Below are 21,472 nucleotides of genomic sequence, written 5' to 3'. Positions count from 1 at the left end.
CTTCACTGCTGATACAAAGCTAGCTATGTGCTTATAAAACCTTATTTTCTTGATTCTAATGATATATTTTTATTGCAGTCAAAAAATCATCTCATACTACATTATCATTCAAGTCTGCTGATTTCAAGTGGAGCATATTAATTACCTTCTTCTAGTCAAAGAATACGGAGATGCAATTTTTTTACCAGACTCAGAGATAAACACACAAAAACCCCTGAAGCCTCTTTAACATGTCCTCTCTAAAAAATCCTCCAAGTTTAAATTATTTTTGGATTAAGGGGAATAGGCTGTATAAAATTTTCTGACATTAACACCGGTTTTTAGTAAACTAGCCCTTTAACCTACTCCAACTTAACTAACATACTGGAATAAAGAGCCTCCATTACCACGGGGAAACACAGAATGTTCAAAGCCAGTACTATTTTCCAGTATGCACTGAGGTATGTGGTTACCAAAGTCCATCCTTTTCTGTTCATGTTAACTGTTCTTTTTATTGTAACTATAGAATTTAACCAAAAGTCTCTGAACTAAGGAAAAATGAATTCATATTAAGAAGTATTATAAAACTAGATCATATGCTTTGAGATGCAATAAAATTCAATGCATGAAGAAGGCAGGCTAGAAAAAAAAAAAGACTCAAGGCAGAAAAGCAAGATCATTTCACAGAGACACACCGACTCTACTTAAAACAGACTGAAAATTAAATTTACAAGTACTGTGTGTATAAGATGAAATTCAACCAAGGCAACACTGTAAAATCATCTTGCCCACAAAACTGAAAGAGTGGAAACTGAGGGTTAACATCCAGCAGGGGAAGGTGCTTGCCCCACAAGCCTGGTGACCTGAGTGTAATCCCTGGACTCTGTATAAGGAGGAGAAGAGAATTGATGCCACAAAGTTGTCCCCTGACCTCAACAGGCAACATGACTAACCATTTTTTTAATTCATGAACTAGAAAATAAAAATGCATTCCTATTTAAATTTAAAATACAAGGTATGGCTTTTAAATATTCTTCATCTTATCAGATTTTTCAACTCACCATGGACTTGACAAACTCATCACTCAGGAGGGCCTGCACTAAACATCTTCGTTTCTACACACTAATTTACTATGTTTTAGTCCATGAAATTATTGTGCTCTACTCTTACATTACACCAAATAAAACCAGGAGCCCTTACAAGTCAAGATAGCCTGTTTCTCCCTGACTCCCAATATAAGAATAAGGAAAAACTAAGTAACTCCATTAGGGAAGAATTGCCTATATCCAAAATTCTGAAGCCCAACTAAAAACCTCTCCCAGTGGAAACTGATGAGCTGAGCCAGCACCACTGACACCAAGACAGTGTGCCAGGATGTTGGGAAAACAAAATAAAAAAATAAATAAAATTTAGAATTGCTGTCCCATTTAATTGTAACTAGAGAATGAATAAGCAGAAATAATAAAAAAAAAAAGACATTTTCTCTAACACTACTTTAAATATAACTCTGTTCTTGTGAAAAAACACCCTGTAATTTTTAAAGAAATAAAGCAATTACAATTTCTATTTTTATCCAAGCTGGTACTTTCTTCACTAAAGACGTAAGAAGCAATGATTCAGGATTAAATAAAATGCACTCATCAAAAAATACTTGTTGCCAGGTGGTGGTGGTGGAGGTGGAGGAGGTGGTGGTGGTGGTGGTGGTGGAGGAGGGGGTGGTGGTGGTGGGGTGGTGGTGGTGGTGGTGGTGGTGGTGGAGGTGGTGGTGGTGGTGGTGGTGGTGGTGGTGGTGGTGGTGGTGGTGGAGGTGGAGGTGGTGGTGGTGGTGGAGGTGGTGGTGGTGGTGGAGGAGGAGGAGGAGGTGGGAGGAGGGAGGAGGTGGTGGTGATGGTGGTGGTGGTGGTGGAGGTGGAGGTGGAGGTGGAGGTGGAGGTGGTGGTGGTGGTGGTGGTGGTGGTGGTGGTGGCGGCTCTATGACTTCAAGGCCAGTCTAGTCTATAGAGTTAATTCCAGGACAGCCAGGGCTGCACAGAGAAACCTCATTTCAAAAAACAACAAACAAAACAGAGACGGCTCAGCGATTAAGAACACTGACTGCTCTTCCAGAGGTTCGAATTCAATTCCCAGCAACCACATGGTGGCTCAGAACCATCTGTAATGGGATCTGATGCCCTCTTCTGGTGTGTCTGAAGACAGCTACAGTGTACTCATATAAAATAAATAAATCTTTAAAAAAAAAAAGGGGGGGCAAACTTAAAACTTGTTAAATACCTGAGGTCTGAGGTCAGGTATTCAACTAGTCTTCAAGAATAAAGTGGTAAGATAAACTCTTCCTCCCCCGCCTGTCATAGACCCCACACATATACAGCGTGATAAGGCTATAAAAAGAGAAGTACAGAGTCTTATGAACAAATGCAGCTAATTTAATATCAAAAGCAGACTCTCTTAACTGAGTAACATTTAAACTAAGAGCTATACTATGAAACATGAGTTAGGGTTCACTATGCAAACTAGGGGAGGGAGAGCAAATTATGTTCTTGACATTTGAGGCAAGGTTCCAAGTCACTTAGACAAAGAATGCAGAGGGCAGATGTATAAATGAGGCCACAAAGCCTTCACGAGTCACACCATTTTCATAAAAAACCGTTTTGATATAACTATTTTTTTTAATGGGAAATAAACTCACTTTTTTCCTTTTTCTCTAAAGACCAAACACAAACTACATATAAGAACAGCTAAATCAGTTAGTCAAGAAAATAAACTCCAGGAGCTGAGGAGACAGTTCAGGGGGCACAAGCACTTGTTTCTGCCAGTATGAGGACCTGAGTTCAAACTCACAGTACCATTATAAAAAACCGAGTATGACTGCACATGCCTGAAACTTCAGCGCTAGGGGACAAAGAAAGGCGGCTCCCCAGAGTACAGTAAGCTCCTGGTTCAGAGAGACCTTGTCTCACTGAAATAAGGCAAAGACTGACAAATATATATATTTCTAAATTCTACATTTTGTAGTTTATGAATCTAAACACTACTATGTCAGAAAAAAAAAATCTACCAAGTATAATTCTGCAGCAAATATCACTGATACAGTGGAAGATTATAGATGGCATTTCAAAATGGGAAAAAGAAACTGTGAAATGGCAGTTCAAGAGCCATGCTAACAAAGTAAAAACCAAAAAACAAAACAATTTTTAATCTTCTTCTAAAAAGCAAAGGAGGTGTATTATTTAATATCAATGGTACATTGTACAATAATAAATCAATGCTTTCTTTGTCCTTACGGTAAGAATAAAGAGTCACTTCATGCGTTAAGGAGCTGTTAGGGTTTAGGAGACTGGAAGAGGCTCAGTTGGTAAAGTGCTTGCTACAAAAACCTAAGAAGGGCCTGATAAAGGACCCCAGGACCCACATGAAAAGCCAAGTGTAGCCAAGCAGTCATATCTGTGACCCAAGGAGGAGGGCAACAAGTGAGGCTGGAAACAGCTGGCTCCCTGGAGGGTACTAGCCCGCCAGTCTAGCCAATCCATGAGCTCCAATTTCAGAGTTAGCCTCTGGCACATGCACACGCACACGCACATGCGTCATAGGTTAAAAGAAGGAGTTATTTATACAGCAAATGCTAAAAGGATAGTAGCCATCATACTTAGTCAGCTATCCTTACATATAAGGCTCTATGTCTTATACAAAGTATATGCAATTTTCAGGATATAGTTTACCTCTAAGTACAATAAGAAAACAGGAGCTGACTGATATACCTGAAACAGCAGAGTGGAACAAAACAGGGCCTAACTACAAGAATTCTCCTCAGGAAACCTGAGACTGATGTTGGGAATCATCCTAAATGGCCTTAATCTTCCTTCCACCTTATTCATCAAGGTAGGGTCTCTTGCTCTGTGTAGCTTGTCTCCACTTCTGCAATCAGTGGTGAGACGGGGCCAAACCCACTGACTGACATGAGTTCTGAGGACCTTAACTCCACCCCTCATGCTTGAGTTGTGTGACACACACTTTAACCACTGAGCCATCTCCCCTGCCCACTTGTTAGAGGTTTAGCTCTGAGTGTCAGTAAGCGAGGACACAGTCTTTCAGAGTGGGCCTGTCCGTGTCCTGGCACAGATCAAAGCTCTGACCTCAGGAGACATGAAGCCCTTCCTTGCACTGCCATTTGTTAGCCATTTAATTCAACAGTAAATGATTTAACTTTCCAAGGACTTCATAATCTCATCTTTAAAATAAAGGCACTGGGGTTGGGGGATTTTCAGCTCAGTGGTAGACACATTTTATTCAGTAACAAGGCCCTGGGTTCAATGGCCCCAGCTCCAAAAAAAAAAAAAAAAAAAAAAAAAAAAAAAAAAAAAATAAAATAAAGGCACTAAAAGTAATCCTGGAGTTTTTCAGAAGTTTTACTAGGACAACACATTTCTACTATTCAGTAACAATGCCCAGAACACAGCAAGTATTCAATGGCATGCATTATTTAAGGGAAAAGTAGATGAAGGAATAGGAATGGCCTGTGTTGAAACATTAGGTCAAAAAAAAAAAAATATACTGGGCATAAAAAGAAATTATAAAAAGTTCTTCCTAAAGGTATACACACATGGCAAGGTTTATTCCAATTCAAAGAGACTTTAAGTATAATTATATAAAAATATCCAGGACAGACAGCAACAAGTTCACGACTAAAAAGGAGCAGATGCTGAACGTGCTGGCACACCGCTTTAATCCCAGCACTCAAGAGGCAGGTGCATCACTGAGATTTTGATACTGGTATGGTCTACATGGTGAGCTTCAGGATAGTGAAAGCTTTATAGTGAGACACTGTGTCAAAAAATAAAACCAAATAAACAAAAGAATAGAGCATGTTTAATAACAAAATAAAGCATGATTGGCAATGACACTATCATCAATTACTAAACGCATGTACACTGATGACACTTGTTTAAAGTAGTCCTATCAGTAAATAAAGTAATAGCACATAAAACATGGAAAAAAAATACAGCAGTGTCAACAGTTATCTGTGAATGGCTAAACTAGGGATGATTTTAACTTTTTCTTTAAACTATAAATTGTCAAATAATTATTTTCCTAATATGTATTATTTTTACAGCATTTCTGAAGTTATCTGTGGGATATAAGTACTTTTAGAACTTGTTGCACAAGGTCACTACACAAGCGAGAGCACAGTGAGAGATTACCTTGCAGCTCACTTTTGATGAGGCAGCTCTCCATCATGTACAGCAGCACAGTGACCATGATGTCCAGCAGCTGACACTCCTCTGTCACCTGTCTGGCTAGCTCCTCATTGCTGAACAACTGAACACTAATATGCACAATTCTGTTGGACATCGTGTCTGACTCGTGACTTTTCTTCAGTGTTTTCATAATAAATGCATAATGCTGAACAAAAGTTTTTGTAAAAGCAACCTGTAAAATTTTTAAATAGCAAACAAGAAAACATCAACCTAACTGCAAATTTAAAATCTGTTAGTATTTTATATCACCTATTATAATCAGCTTTTAAAGCTGTTAGTAACAAATGATGTTATACAAGGTAAATGAAAATGTAATTAAAATAATGGAAATTTTAAGTCATATATTTTACCTTTTTATGAAACATTACTAAAATACTTTAATAGTTTTAAAAAGCTAATAATAAACATTTAAGTTTCGAAATGATTGTAAACTGTGGTTCAAGAATTTAAAACTTTACTTGTTCAAAGTTACATCTATTTTTTGAAAATGTATCCTTAGCAGGGTGATGGTGGTGAACATCTTTAATGTCAGCATTCTGGAGACAAAGACAGATTTCTGAGTTCAAGACACTACTACACAGTGAGTTCCAGGACAGCCATGGATACACAGAGAAATCCTGTTGGTTTTGTTTGTTTGTTTTGTTTTGCTTTTTAAGTGTCTTCATTCCATGAGACCTACAAATATAAAACCTAAAGTCCTGGCTAGAAACCAGCAGAGCGACATTACTAAACAAGGTGGTATGGTTATCCCCACAAGAAATAATCTCCCCACCTGCTCTGAGAGCTGACCAGCAACCTGACCAAACGCCTGCAGTATCAATTATAGCTGGAGTTATTTCCTGTCTGTCACAGGTCATCTTCCTGTTACACGTGTTAGAGTATTAAAAGACCCAAAATAATGCGACTTCAGAGTTCTCTCCCAATGTGTGTCCTATTCTGTTGATACATTCTGCCATAACCATATGGTGCTCAGAGGTGAATCCATGCCCTTTGGGACTAGAAACCTCACCTCCCTGCACTTGTATTTGATTAGTAACTATCCTCCCATAGCAACATAACCATGCTAACTCCATAATGTAAGCTCAATCACCCCATTACATGTTATAACAGCACCTTGTAACTATCCTTCAGAGGACTCAACACTTAGGTTACAAATTACTTGCTTCTGCAATCACTTTATTACTGTTTATCTCCCACCACTCCCTTCTCATAGAGTTCCACTTGTTTAATACTGTTACTCTAGTGATTTCTAGCTAGGACTTCAGTTTTTATTGTTGTAGGCCTCACAGAACAAAGATAAAATTGATGTGTAACTGTGAACATGTAAAATTTTATATCCTTAGACAAGAGTGTATATAATATTTTAAAATTAAAATTTGAAATAGCAACACTGTGGAATTCTGCTGAGCAATGCGAAGTCAAAGGAAAGCTGAGGTTCTGTGTACTCTGAGCAGACTCTACAAGAAAGAAACAAACACCCTTCCATAGTACATCCTTGTATTTATCTTATAATGAGCCTCAGCTAAGAGATGCAACAAAAGAAAAAGACTGAACAATAAACAAACAGTGAAAGCAAAGTTCCAAGAGGAAGGAAGTAACAGATACCTTATACTCTTGGTCTGGAAGCATATTGAGTAAGAAAGTTACCATCTTCTGGGGGAATTCATACTTTATTGTCCAAAACAATAGTTCTTCTAAAAAACTTTTATGTTTCAAAACATCCATTATGGATTGATCTGTATAAGAAAGAGAAAATGTATCACTAATTAAGTTGCTCATCTCATGTAAACCTTCCCATACAATCCAAGAGCCCATCAAACTCATCTGAAAATACCTACACTTCAATGATCTTCTTTCACTATTGTACTAAAATAGCGTCACCAATGTCCACAGTACACAAATAACGAAACATTTAACCCTAAAAATAATAAGCAGCTACTCAAAAAGTATTACCTGTTCTTGAACATAGCCATGTACCTAAAATTTCTAAGTTTCAAATTTCAGATTTGACATCACTAATCCAAAATGGAAAATGCTACAAAATCTGAAGTGCTTTGAGCACACAGACCTTGAGGACAACCAACACTGTACAGTACAACCGTTTCAAATGACCAAAAGCCAGCTCAACAATTGGGGCTGTAGAGAGCTCAGCAGTTAAGAACAATAACTGTGCTTCCAGAAACCCAGGTTTAATTCCCCAAACCCACAATGGTGACTCACAGCCATCCATAAACTCCAATTCCAGGGGCCCTCTGCCCTCTTCTAGCCTCCTTGGCAGGCACTGGGCACACACGGCCCTGTATAGTTATATACAGACATAACTATAGCCCAAACATCCATACAGGTAAACTAATAAAAAATTTTAAACACTAAAATCAGAAACTAGTCCCAAATGTTTCGGACAAGACATTCTAGAACTGTCATTTCCTTAAAAGAATATCATGGTATATAAATGTAAAAAATCCGAAGCTAAAACTAAACACTACTGAAAACATAAAACTCAAGCAATTTAAATCTTAAATTTATTTATTTATTTATTTATTTATTTATTTATTTATTTATTTGCTTCTGAGATTTTTTTTTTTAAGACAGGGTCTTGGGTCTCACTATGTAACCAGGATTTTGAAATGTTAAGGGTTTTGTTTGTTTTTAAGCATTTTTTAAATGAAGAAAACATAATCAGGTGTGGTGGCAGTGGCACACAGCTGTCATCCCAGTAAAACTTAGGAGACTGAGCCAAGATTGTGGGTTCACAGTCAGTGTAGGCACACAGTGAGTTGCAAGGCCAGTCTAGATAATGTTGTGAAACCTTTTTCCAAAAAAAAAAAAAAAAAAAAGGCAAACTATAGATACCTTTGGTGCCACTGCTTAGCTTTACCCGCTTCCTCTTGCCCAAGCCTTGACTCCCGTCCTGGTCCTCCTGGAGGAAATAAAGTCAACATTAGCCATAGCCATGCTCATAAATGTGTTCTACACAAATGTAACATATGCACTCTTACATACTGCTGATCAACATAGTTCACTTCTATGCATCTATTACAATGACTGTTTTAACGCGATTTTATTGAAATTCATAGTAAAATAGCCTTACTATTAAAATATGACAATCTATAATCTGTACCTATAGGGAAAGACTCTTGAGTATTCCAAAATATTAAAATAAAAACTCTTCTAAGCTTACACACATAATATTAAGGCATAAAGAAGCTAAAAGAATAGGAGAATTTACCATAAAAAGGAAGGAAAAGGAGAGGGCTAGAAAAAGATTTCATAAAGAATGAAACAAAATGAGCTGATACTCAAATTAGCAACCAGAGAAATGATTAAGTGGCCAGAGTTACTTTCCACGAAGACTAACAACTTGGAGTTTGATCTCCAGAACCCACATGATAGAAGGAGAGAACCTAACCCAGTCATTTGTCCTCTGACCTCCACAGACATGCCCTGACATGTGCACCGCCTTTTCTCTCTCTCTCTCTCTTCTCTCTCTCTCTCTCTCTCTCTCTCTCTCTCTCTCTCTCTCACACACACACACACACACACACACACACACACACACACACACACACACACACACACACACACAAAGCTAGAGTCATCTAGAAAGAAACACCAATTAAGGAACTGCCTCTATCACACTGGCCTGTAGGCAACTTCTCTGGTATTTTCTTAATTAATGATAGATGTGCAAGGGCCCAGGCTACTTGTGGTCAGTGCCATGCCTTGGTGGGTAGTCCTGCATTGTATACAAACATCAGCTAAGCAACTCATGAGGAACTAAGCCAGGAAACAGCATTCCTCCATGATCTCTGCTTCAGCTCATGCTCTAGCTTCCCTCAAATGATTCACTGATCAGAATGTATAAGACAAATAAATAATAATATGCTTTGGGGAAAAAAAATCCAAGAATGCAGGGCAATTTCTACTCACTTGTGATGCATTCATTTGTGAAAAACCTTATACTACAAATGAAATGGATTAATTAGGGAGAGCATTAAGGAATAAATCCTTCACAATCCAGTCAACTTTGTAGCCAAAGAAGCATATAAGCGGTGATTGATACCTGGGAATTTAATCTAATTGCCAGGAATATCTGTCAGTAGGCTGTCTCAGAGGATGCTGAGGCTGTACAATAGACTGAGAAAGCGAATTAGCACAGACAGTGTAGACCCCGGTGTCCAAAGAAGAGTAACAGAGGCCAGAGCTGTCCAAGGGAGAGTAACAGGTCAGAGGTCTGTGAGAACCAGATGAGGAGGGAAGAAGAGGGGAGGAGAAAAAAGGAGGGGGGAGAGGGAATAAGGGGAGGGGAGGGGAGGGGAGGAGAGGGGAACAAGACAAGACAAGACAAGACAAGACAAGACAAGACAAGACAAGACAAGACAAGACAAGGAAAGGAGTCTTGGGTGCAGGTAGTTGTTTCCAAATAAAATACAGCTGGAGAGGTTCCTACTACCTTCATCACAGAACTAAGGGATTTTTTTCTCTCTCTAAAGGTTATGATTCACTATGCCTAAGCAAGGGAACCCAGGATACTACAGCAAAGGAATCAACAACTTCTAAACTGAACTGGCACTTCATGTTTTTCAGCTGTAAACTTCCTATAAAAGAGATACCTTCAATCAATACCATGACATTCAGGGTGTAACAAAGTTCTATACATTTCCTGTGCTTGCAGTCCTAAAAGACAAGTAGAATTAGTAAGAAAAAGTCATTCAAAAAGAAAACGTGGGTGTAATGCATAATTCAATAGTAGTGTGTTTGCATATAGCATGGAAAAGGCTTGGGTTCTGTCCTAAACACAAGAGCCAGGAAGAATGAGAAAAGACAACAAAGGTTCAAGGCACAAAGGCAAACTCTGAAGACATGGCTCACTGAACTGACTTACTAAGATGGCAGATATCACACACAGTGAGGAAAGCAGACCAAACACCTAAACCTGTGGGACAATGAGTACTCCTGCAAACTGACGGCTGAAGGTTAGTACAGCAGTACACACTTCCTAGACGGTAGTTTGACAGTGCACGGGTCAACAGTCTTTAAAAGTCATTAATAGAAATTTCAATTCTATCTTTTCTAAAGAATACTGAAATAAACAAAAAAAAATCTATCACTTTATCACTATAGGTTTTTTCTTTATTATCTCCTCTGTGTGTGTGTGTGTGTGTGTGTGTGTGTGTGTGTGTGTGTGTGTGTGTGTGTGTGTGTGTGTGTGTGTAAGAGGCTATGAAAGTAAAATCCAAAGGAAATCTTCAAGGACTCTTGAGGGCTGGAGAGATGGCTGAGTGGTTAAGAGCAATCACTGACTGCTCTTCCAGAGGTCTTGAGTTCAATTCCCAGCAACCAAATGATGGCTCACAACCATCTGCAATGAGATCTGATGCCCTCTTCTGGTGTCTGAAGACAGTTACAGAGAAAGCAAGAAAGCAAGCAAAAAGAAAAGCAAGCAAGCAAGAAAGCTAGCTAGCTGCTTCAAAGAAAGGCTAATGAAAGGTCCTGGTCCTATAAATGACAGCACATTATTCTCATTGAAGATACCCCATCACGATGCACTAATCCAGGTCATAGACTAAAGAAGGAACAAAGCTTACTTTTTTCCTTGAAAAGTTACCTGTACAGTGGAATGGTGGGACACACCTGTAATCCCAGTACTCAGAGGGGCACCCACCTCAGAAAGATGAAAACCTTGAAGCAGCCTATGCTATGTAATAGACCCTGCTTAAGAAGAACAAAGTACCCAGCCCTACAACATGTTCTCTTCCCTCTCAGAACATCAGTTATAATTAATCCCACTCACATATAAGAATGCTGATGGTCTTCTTATTGAAGTTATCTGATAGTCACAAATTTAAATAATGTATATTAAATTTTTTAAAAGTTCACAAAATTAAGATGTGTTCTTGATTTTATTTTTGGTTCCACATAGCATAAATACTATTTTCTCTTATTTCAGATGAGCTACAAAAAAAAAAGAATGAGTGATATTGCAAAAAATCTTAGTGCAGTGTTCTGTTAGTTACTCTGAAGACAACAGAGACAAGAACCTGACACGCTGACAAGATTAAGTAGACTGCAATACTTAAACCCATCAACTAAAACTCCAAAATAGAAATAAATCTTGCTACTTCTGCAGTCTCAAATCCATTTCTTTATTTAAAAATGTTATGTATATGTCTGTAGATACAGCACATGTGTGTGGGTACCCTCAGAGGCCAGGAGGGAACATCAGATTCAAATCCACTGGCACTGAAGTTACAGGTGGGTGCTGGGAACCAAATTTAGATCCTGTGGAAGTGCAGAACTCTTAACCACTGAGTCATTTCTTGAGCCCGTTTCTTTACCTTAAAACTGAAAGTTGAATTAGTTCTCTCTTCCCATTTAAAATTCTAGTTTTATCTTTGGCTTATGGTATATTTCTGCATATGTTGAGGATCAACCCCAGGGCAATGTGCATGCTAAACAGATGTTCCACTATGTAGCTACAGACCCAGACTTGAAAATCATTTTTAATTGCTATAACTACCTCTCTGTAGAGTTAATTAACATGTACTGTGCTGAATTACAAGATTGAAATCATGGAAAGGCTAGCTCGATGGGTAACCTGTGGAAACTACAATCCTCAAGCCTCATTAGATGTCAACATGAACACTAATGCAAATTTGTCATGGTATTTAAAGTTGCCAGATACTAAAAAATAAAAAGTAAAAAGTAGAGCAGGAGCCAGGGGCAGTGAGGTTTTAAGGTATTAATTTTCAAAATGGCAGGGCTGGAGAGATGGCTCGGCAGTTAAGAGCACTCAGGCTGATCCCCCAGAGGACCTGGGTTCAATTCCCAGTACTCACATGGCAGCTCACAACTGCGTATACCTCCAGTTCCAGGGGATCTGATGCCTTCACACAAACGTGAATGTATGAGAAATTTTTTTTTAAAAATTAAATTATATTATATTTAAAAAAAAAAAAAAAGAGCTCTGGGGTTGGGGATTTAGCTCAGTGGTAGGCTTGCCTAGGAAGCGCTGGGTTCAGTCCCCTCAGCTCCAAAAAAAGAACCAAAAAAAAAAAAAAAAAAAAAAAAGAGCTCTTACTCCTCTCTTGCCTTACTCTTCTGTCCCTCTTTGTCCCTGTCCCTCCTGCCCATCCCCCTTCCCTCCCGTGCTCATGGTCAGCCTCCTTTACTTCTCCCCTCTTCTACTCTTCTTCTCTCATTAAACCTTTCCACATGGAAAAAAAAAATTTCAAATGGCAAAACTTATTCACTCAAGACGCCATCCTCTGCTCAACTTCCACATGATTCGCATATTCTGGTCTTTCCTGAGTTAATTCATTTTTAATCATTTTAATGATGTGTAAAAAATGTTTTGAAAGAACTACAATATAAATTTTAGATAATGCCATTAGTTTTGTGAGTGGGTAGAAATGCTTCTTTTTCCTCTTGAAATGAATCCCAATACAACTTAACACATCTTGTGCTTATGATAAGGTACAGTGCTGGTTTTTTCATGCAAGGCAATGGTTCTAATACAATCATATATCGCATTTTAAAAAAATAAACAAAAGAAGAAATAAAATAGTGTCAACAGGTAAGTTCAAAAGACTAACAGAAGATTAATAGTAACACAACTTCCATATACATAAATTTTAAAATGGTTTGTTCTTTAAGTATAAACATGCTAGCAATTCCTAGTACATTCCCTTTTCCTGTAGAAAGGAAAATATCAATTCCCTAAGCCAGGTATGGTGGCTTATGCCTATCATTCCAGCAACTGGGAGGCAGAAGCAAGTCTGTGAGTCCAGCCAGTCTGCACTATATAGTAAGTGCACCATGCCAGAACCTCTCTGAATTCAAGGCTAATCTAGTCTACATAGCAAGTTTCAGAACAGCCAGAACTACATAGTGAGATCATGTCTTTTTTTTTTTTAAAGGTGAGAGGGATACAATGGAGAGATGGCATCCATTCTGAGTGCTTGTTTTTCTTGAAGAAGACTGGGGTTCAGCTCCTAGTATCCCTCTTGGGAGGCTCATAACTACAAGTAACTACAACTCTATAGAGTATCCAACAACTTGAGGAACCACACACATATTCATATGCACATACACATAAATAACAATATTTTTAAATGCCCTCCTCTAAAATATCTTTCAATCTTAAATATAAGCTTTCTTTCTCTTGAAGTACAATAATGGTCATTATACATAAGGAAAGTTTCTTATTAAAACTCTTCAGTATTCATTACTAGCTACAAGGATATCTCATATTTACTTATAGTATTTGTCAAAAGATATGTGTCAACTATTGGAATGCTATTTAACTATACTTCCTAGTCATTATCAACTATCAAGAGAACCCAAGATCTCTTCTTGGCCTTTTAGCTAAGATCAAGTGAAGAGAACCCAAAAAGAATGGCTAATGTCATATTGTAGTTGTAGAAAGTTGCTTATAAATTCCTTAACATTTTTCCAATCAAGAAGTAATCTATTTCTCTCCTACAGTTGCAAGTGTGTGGACCTACCTTAGCAACTTCCTTATACCTAACAGCAGGCAGTAGAAGAACTACTTGTAATCTCCAAGCTAGCTGAGAAATGGCTCAGCCAGTTCTGGTCCTGAACTACTCACACTGTTAAGTCACCCACCATCAAAGAACTCCAATTTAAGATACCGTGAGACTCCAGATGTAAACACTCTGATCAACAAGCAGAGCTCCCTCTAGACAGTCAGCATCAATTGTGAGCTCAGTGAGTAAACCATCTGAGATTTCCATCTAAATTTGGCCTTCAGATAACTTTAGCTTTGGCCAACAAACTAGCTGAAACTCCATGAGATAACCCAGACAGAACTATCTAGCTGCCAGTCCCAAATTCCTAAGTCATAAAAGCAAGTAAATTAAAATGGTAATTTTAAGCCATAGAGCTTTCAGACAAACTGATCCATAGCAATTAACAACTACCCCTCCAGTAACAATAGTTTCTATACATCAACAGAAACGAACGATAGCCTATCTACTTTATAGTAAGACTATCAGATCAAACAGACAAGAGACTTTGTGTCTAATTTCAACTCTATCACTGACTACATGAAATTCACTACGCTCACTGAATTCTTGGGAATTGATTCTCGGGAATTCAACTTCATCAGCCTCACAATGAACTCTCAGGTTCCTAAAACATTCATAATTTATATTTTGTGTTTTTGCTATATCACATAACTCTCCTACTCCTACTCCTAAATCAATATTTAAAAAATAAAGTGAAAATGGGGGTGTATATCAATAAAACACAAATAAACATCATTTTATATAAAAATTACTTCCAGGCAGTAATGACACACTTTAGTCCCAGCTCTTGGGAGGCAGAAGCAAGCAGATCTCTGCCAGTTCAAGGCCAGCCTAGTCTACAGAATGAGTTCCAGGACAGCCAGGGCTACACTGAGATACAAAAATGCTCTCTCGAAAAACAAAAAAACAACAATTCTCCAAATAGTAATTTCCCTGAAATAATCACTAAAATAATAAATATAACCTATTAAAATGTAGATATATATCCTATAACTAAGTAATCTCACATCCTAAAGAACCGGTTGTATACCTGCAAAACAAGGAAAAGAAATGGAAGCATTGACTCTTAGAGTCTGACTAGAATCAAGAACATGATTGGACAGTATGTCATTCCCCCATTCCTTTAGAATATTATACCACCAATGAAAAACATACAAAGATAGATTTACATAGTTTAGTACTGAATAAATAAAAGATCATAAAGTAGTGAAACACATTTATTTGCCTGTTATTTAACTATATAGAAATGGATCAGCCAAAGCTTCAAAACTGTTAAATGGCAATATTAGGAGGGACTAGTAATAGAAAGAGTACATGGTAACTTTTATTTTATCTCAATTGCCCAGTAAAACAATCAAAATGCATTTGTATATTACTTAAGCAATTAAAAGTTGAAGGGTAAAATTAATTTTCTTTAAATTGTGTTTTAGTATTTATTTCTCAGGAAAGGTCACCTAAAATTTCTACAGTATGACCCACAATAACTCAAGAACTTATACATTTTAATCCCTTTACACATAAGGCTACAGAATAGAAAACATTTATGAGACTCAATTTTGTGGAGCAGCGATGTAGCCTAAGAGGTAAAGTGCGAGCCTGGCAACACACATGCAGCCATCAGTTCAACCCCAAGTGAGCTAAGTGTGGTAGTCAGTGTATGCCTGCAGTGCTAGAACCTGGACGGTGGAGGCAGGAGGCTTAAACCTCAAGGGTATCCTTGGTACATAATAAATTCAAGTCCAACCTACATTACATGAAACCCTGTCTCAGAAAGAGAGGAGAGGGGAGGGGACGGGAGGGGAGGGAAGAGGAAGGAAGGAGGGAGGGAAGGAGGGAGGAGTTAAATTTGTGGCAAGTATAGCAAGTATATGAATGTGATTTTAAACATATTATTCCAATTAATATTAATATTAAAATTATCACTATTTTCTTCATAAGAAAACTAATGTTGGGGTTGGGGATTTAGCTCAGCGGTAGAGCGCTTGCCTAGCAAGCGCAAGGCCCTGGGTTCGGTCCCCAGCTCCGAAAAAAAAAAAAAAAAGAAAACTAATGTTGAAAAATAAAACAATCTGGCATATAAGGCATATGAGACAAGATTTAAACCTAGATCTAACCAGCTCTGAAATCCAAGTTTTTTAAGATGACTATTATGCCACCCTGGGGAACATGAAAAATTAACTAGAGAGTAAAAGGAAACAAAGTGATGTTTCTTAAAGTTCTCATAAAGCTATGTAGAGATGCATTCAGTCTACTGCCTGATAAACAATTTTAAACATTTATAGGTTATTGTCCTTATTCTTGGTTAACTCCCAGAATTTGATGGTAAGACCTTATTGCTTACATACTCAACACTTCATACTCGAGTCCCAGGACATAGAAAGATCAGGCTGCTACCCAGCTGGGAGTTTCCTTCCTACTATCACAGTACTAGAAGGTGCTAAGCATCTGAATTGGAAGAGCTACAGTAACAACTAGGCTGGCCCAACAACAGCACAAATGGTATTGGAATAACCAACCACCTTCTGATTGGAATTAAACCTGCTCCACAAAATGGAACTCCTATTTGACTAGATCACTGGCCCTAGAAGAAAATAATAAACTATCCCCTAAGGTCTTTTATGCCTAAAGATTAGTGCATCTCTCAAGTCTCATCAGAAAAGCTTCTTATGATGATTAATTTAGAGACACTCAACTGCCCAACATGCAGAAAACACAAGTATGAGTGCTCAGCTCTAAATGAGAAAGATATGTTACTTACACACACACACACACACACACACACACACACACACACACACACACAAAGGCTGAGAGACCATTGTGAAGAGAGGGTGGAAAGACTGTAAGAACCGGGGGTAATGGACATCCACAATGAAAAGTATTTGCCAGACATGACAGTACCATTGCACATGACTCCTAGTGGCTATGGCTGCATGAACAAGACCTACAAAAGGTTCAGATGGCTAAAACCCCAGGACGGGCAGAGGAGGGGTTCTTGATGTTCTACCCTAACTGAGTTGCTACTGACAACTAATGGCTGCTAGAGGAGGGAGAGCCATTTATCTTCAGAGATGTAGCCTCTGAGGGACTACAATGTGTGTGTCCAGTAGATATTTTACACCAGAGCACATACAGCAGCACTAAATGGACCAGTGGGTTTAAGAGATAAAGAAAGGGGGATGGGGGACTCTGGAGGAAGAAAGAGAGAGCACGCACATAAAGTTGGGAGGAAATGGTGGTAAGATAGGGAAAGAATTGCAGAGGAGGGAAGGAGATGGATTTGCTTAAAGCACATCATGAATGTAGGAAATTCTCTAACAGTTAAAAACCAAACTAGTGGGGTTGGGGATTTAGCTCAGTGGTAGAGCGCTTGCCTAGCAAGCACAAGGCCCTGGGTTCGGTCCCCAGCTCTGAAAAAAACAAAAACAAAAACAAAAAACAAAAAACAAAAAACTACTTCTGAAGCAAGTGAAAAAAAATTACACATATAAGTTGATGAAACACAAATTCTAAGAGGAGCAAATATAAGAGGCCTTAAAAGACACAGTCAAGGGCTGGAGAGATGGCTCAGTGGTTAGAGCACTGACTGCTCTCCCAGAGGTCCTGAGTTCAATTCCCAGCAACCACATGGTGGCTCACAACCATCTGTAATGGGATCTGATGACTCTTCTGGTGTGTCTGAAGATAGGAACAGTGTACTCTTACGCATAAAATAAATAAATCTTTAAAAAAAAAAGACACAGTCAAAAAATAATGAACAAAGTAATGAACTATATTTCAAAGCTGCAGATGTTACTGCAGAAGGATGTTATTCTATCCAACTAGAAGACACTATGTTGCTGCAACTGGAATTCTAAGCGTTTAAACCAAAACAAAACAAGTTACTTCTTCCCTCATTAGAGGAAGAACCACCTCTTTCAAATTCGGCTTTCTAACAGGTCCAATTCAACTCAACAATTCTAACAATCAAATTCAATTCGGGAAAATAAAGTACAATTGTCAGAAGCAGGGAGATAGAAGACAAGAGCTGGTAGGAGGAAGGGGAAGTCCGAGCAGAAAGTGTCACCATGAAACCCGTGCGCACTGAGTCCTGCAGGTGGACCGTGGAGCCTGCCTTCCAAATGCTGAGCAAGCAGAGCACTCCTAAGCTCCTCCAGTTACTTGTCTGTCTTCTTACCAAGACAAGGTCTCAGCTAACCCAGACACCCCAACTTCATACATCCCAGGCTGGTCTCAGACATGAGATGCAGCTGAGGGTGACTACACTGACCCCTGCTTCCACCTTCCAAGGTGATGGGCAGGAACCAGCACACCAGGCTTTTTCTCTGCCTTCGTGTGGAAGGACTACAGCAATGCACCACCTTCTCCAGCTATTTAACTAAATGTTTAAATTTTCTATTCTAGGTATGAAAACAAGTAAAACCCTATTGTAGTCCTTCTCTTGTCACTAAGAAATTGTAACTTAGAATCTAAGAATGTTGTCTAACTGCATAAGGAATTTATAGTAGATAACCACCATACACTTTTTTCATAAACCTACAAAAATTGTATGTTAATTTTGAGTTCAGAGACTGAGATGTGTGTGTGCAGCTGGGTGCCTCCCTCTACCATTCTCTACTGCACTTATTTGAAAGCAGGGAGGGCTCTCACTGAACCTGGAGCTCTCCATTTTACTTAGGCTGGTTGGCCAGTGAGCACATCCCCCCCAAACCCCACCCCCAATCTGCCTATCTCAAACTCCTACCACTAGCTAGATTACAGACATAAGCTCACAGCTGGCTTTTATGTGGGTGCTTAAATGCAAACTCAGGTCTTCACGCTTGCACAGGAAAAACTTCACCCACTGAGTCATCTCCAAACCCCCAAACCATAGATCTCTACAGCTTTAAACACTTAAAATTCTCTTTTTAAAAAGTGTTGCAGGGTCCCCAGCTCCGAAAAAAAGATAAAAGAAAAAAAAAGTGTTGCAGGATATTTGATCACATCATGAACCTCCAAGATTATGAACTGAAAAACCTTTGCTGTTTAAGTCAAGAGCTTATTATAAGCTATAGAAAGTCAAGGATAGGTCAAGAAGAAGAGCAATCAGTTGACAGGGAGTGGACATAAAAAAACTCAGGAAAGAGGAAGAAGGGTCTTTGAGCTGAAGGGTATTTAAGACAGTTCGGAGAAGGAGTTTTTTCCTTCTGGAATGTTGGTGGAATAGAAAGGTCAGCTGGGTGCTTTCTCTGTCTCTCTGAGCTAGTAGGCTTTCACCATAGTGTCTGGCTCCTGAGTCTTCATTGGTAAAATTGAATGTTCGAGATTTTATTTTAAAAACAAAAAGTTTTAAACTTTAAATCTCTCACCTCATCTGAAGAGTCTATCTGTCCCAGTGTCCCAGTAGCACCTGCAAAGCCTTCAGATAAAAGAAAAGAGAGGTTGTCCATCATAAGTGCCACATGCTGATGTACTTTCAAATTATTTTGAGACACACAAATATCAGAACATTAAGTAAAAACAACTCATTCTAAAAGTAACCCCAGAAAAGTTCAACTTTACCTTTAAGAACATGTTATCTAATGGGCTAATACTTCAACAGAAAAATCCCAGGAAAAGCCCAAATTTATTAATTACATGTTGTTTCAGGAGGATCTTGCTTTTTAGGTTTAAGCCATGATTACTAAACCACTGAGCTCGAGAAGTCTGAATAGCAATTGCTACACTTCTCACGAGTCAGAACTAAATCTGATGAGTTCAGTCTTAAAACTTAACAATCTGTATTTAAGGAAAATTAATTTTCTTCATTCAGTTGTCTAACTACCACCCCTCTTTTCGTGACATTACTGAAGCTCAAATGTTCAATCATGGAGAAAAGTTTAAGGGGCTGTCTGTTTGAATATAATGAAGTCACTATGGTTCAAATTAAATATTTAGACAAACCTTGAGCTGCCAGAGTGCTAGTGCCAGCAGACGGCTCCTGTATCCCATACACAAGCTTATCCTCGGGGTATGTGAGTCCGGAGCTCTTCAAAGCTATAAGGTACTTCTCATGACTCTTCTTTGCACAAGTATTTTCTCCAAGACCTAATATTGAAGACAAAGTTAGAGTCAGAAGGAAATATTCTACTCAAAGTCTAAATAGTCATCCTGTGAATACACAAGTAAATAATTAGAGAAGAGGAACAATTACAATAAACATAAAATTCACTTCTGATAATATCTGTGATTATACTTGGCACTGACAATCCCAGAATAATCAATTTATAATAGGAATGAAATCCATTGAGCATCTAAAATAAATGAGGCTTAGACAAGGCATGCTAAGGCATGATTTCAACCTTCCAGAAACCTGTGGTAGAAAAAGGAAAGAGGGGCTGGAGAGATGGCTCAGTGGTTAAGAGCACTGACTGCTCTTCCAGAGGTCCTGAGTTCAATTCCCAGCAACCACATGGTGGCTCACAACCATCTGTAAAGAAATCTGATGCCCTCTTCTGGTGTGTCTGAAGACAGCTACAGTGTACTTATATATAATGCATAAATAAATCTTTTAAAAAAAATTTAAAAAAAAAAAAAGAAAAAGGAAAGAAAACACAGTGAAGATTACTTTTTGTTTGTTTGTTTGTTTGTTTTTAAAGATTTTTTTATATATATAAGTACACTGTAGCTGTCTTCAGACACTCCAGAAGAGGGCATCAGATCCCCATTACAGATGGTTATGAGCCACCATGTGGTTGCTGGGAATTGAACTCAGGACCTCTGGAAGAGCAGTCAGTGCTCTTAACCACTGAGCCATCTCTCCAGCTCATGAAGACGATTACTAAGCAGACTTCCTCATGTGATCTGACCATCTGTGGTCTTAGGATACCAAGTACTCAGGACTTACCAAGAGAAGAATATTCAGAAAGATTTTCAGAGAAGATAAAGCTTCAATAGAAAATTTCAAATAGTATAAATGAAATTACATTTAATTCTTGTTTTTAAGAAATGAAATGTATAATTTATAAAACTGGCATGGTCACACATGCCTTTAATCCCAGCACTGACAAGGCAGAGGCACATGGATCTCTGTGAGTTTGAGGCCAGCCTGGTCTATACAGAATTCCCAAATAGCCTGAACTACATAAAGAGACTGCTTCAAGACTGAAGGAACAGCCATTCAGAACCTGCCCCACATGTGGCCCATATATATACAGCCACCAAAACTAGATAAGATGGATGAAGCTAAGAAGTGCATGCTGACAGGAACTGGATATAGATCTCTCCTGAGAGACACAGCCAGAGCATGTCAAATACAGAGGCGAATGCCAGCAGCAAACCACTGAACTGAGAACAGGAACACCCCCCTCCCCCCGTTGGAGGAATTAGAGAAAGGTGTGAAAGAGCTGAAGGGGCTCGAGACCCCCATATGAACAAGAATGCCAACCAACCAGAGCTTCCAGGGACTAAACCACTGACCAAAGACTATACATGGACTGACCCTGGGCTCCAACTGCATTTGTAGCAGTGAATAAATAGCCTAGTAAGAGCACCAGTGGAAGGGGAAGCCCTTGGTCCTGCCAAGGTTGGACCCCCAGTGTAGGGGATTGTTGGGGGGTGAAAATGGGGGGTGGATGGGGAGGAGAACACCCATATAGAAGAGAAGGGGCTAGGGGGCTGATGGACAGGAAACCCGGAAAGGGAATAACATTTGAAATGTAAACAAGGAATATC

General features: G+C 38.8%; 1 protein-coding gene across 3 annotated transcripts in view; it reads right to left on the bottom strand.

Annotated features, from left to right (window-relative positions):
• The window catches only part of Ubr3 (ubiquitin protein ligase E3 component n-recognin 3), a 146,080-nt gene that overhangs the window by 96,864 nt on the left and 27,744 nt on the right, over positions 1-21,472 (bottom strand). For all 3 annotated transcript variants that reach the window (XM_032903454.1, XM_032903453.1, XM_032903452.1), the window contains exons 4-8: positions 19,703-19,846; positions 19,129-19,178; positions 8,085-8,151; positions 6,837-6,967; positions 5,175-5,403 (exon numbers count right to left, since the gene is read on the bottom strand). In XM_032903454.1, the coding sequence (XP_032759345.1) occupies positions 5,175-5,403; positions 6,837-6,967; positions 8,085-8,151; positions 19,129-19,178; positions 19,703-19,846 (621 nt within the window). The remainder of the gene's footprint in view (positions 1-5,174; positions 5,404-6,836; positions 6,968-8,084; positions 8,152-19,128; positions 19,179-19,702; positions 19,847-21,472) is intronic.

Source organism: Rattus rattus, chromosome 5 (assembly GCF_011064425.1).
Source record: "Rattus rattus isolate New Zealand chromosome 5, Rrattus_CSIRO_v1, whole genome shotgun sequence".
Classification (NCBI taxonomy): Eukaryota; Metazoa; Chordata; class Mammalia; order Rodentia; family Muridae; genus Rattus; species Rattus rattus.
Note: the sequence above shows the minus strand (reverse complement) of the source record. Positions and strands in the feature narration are given on the sequence as shown.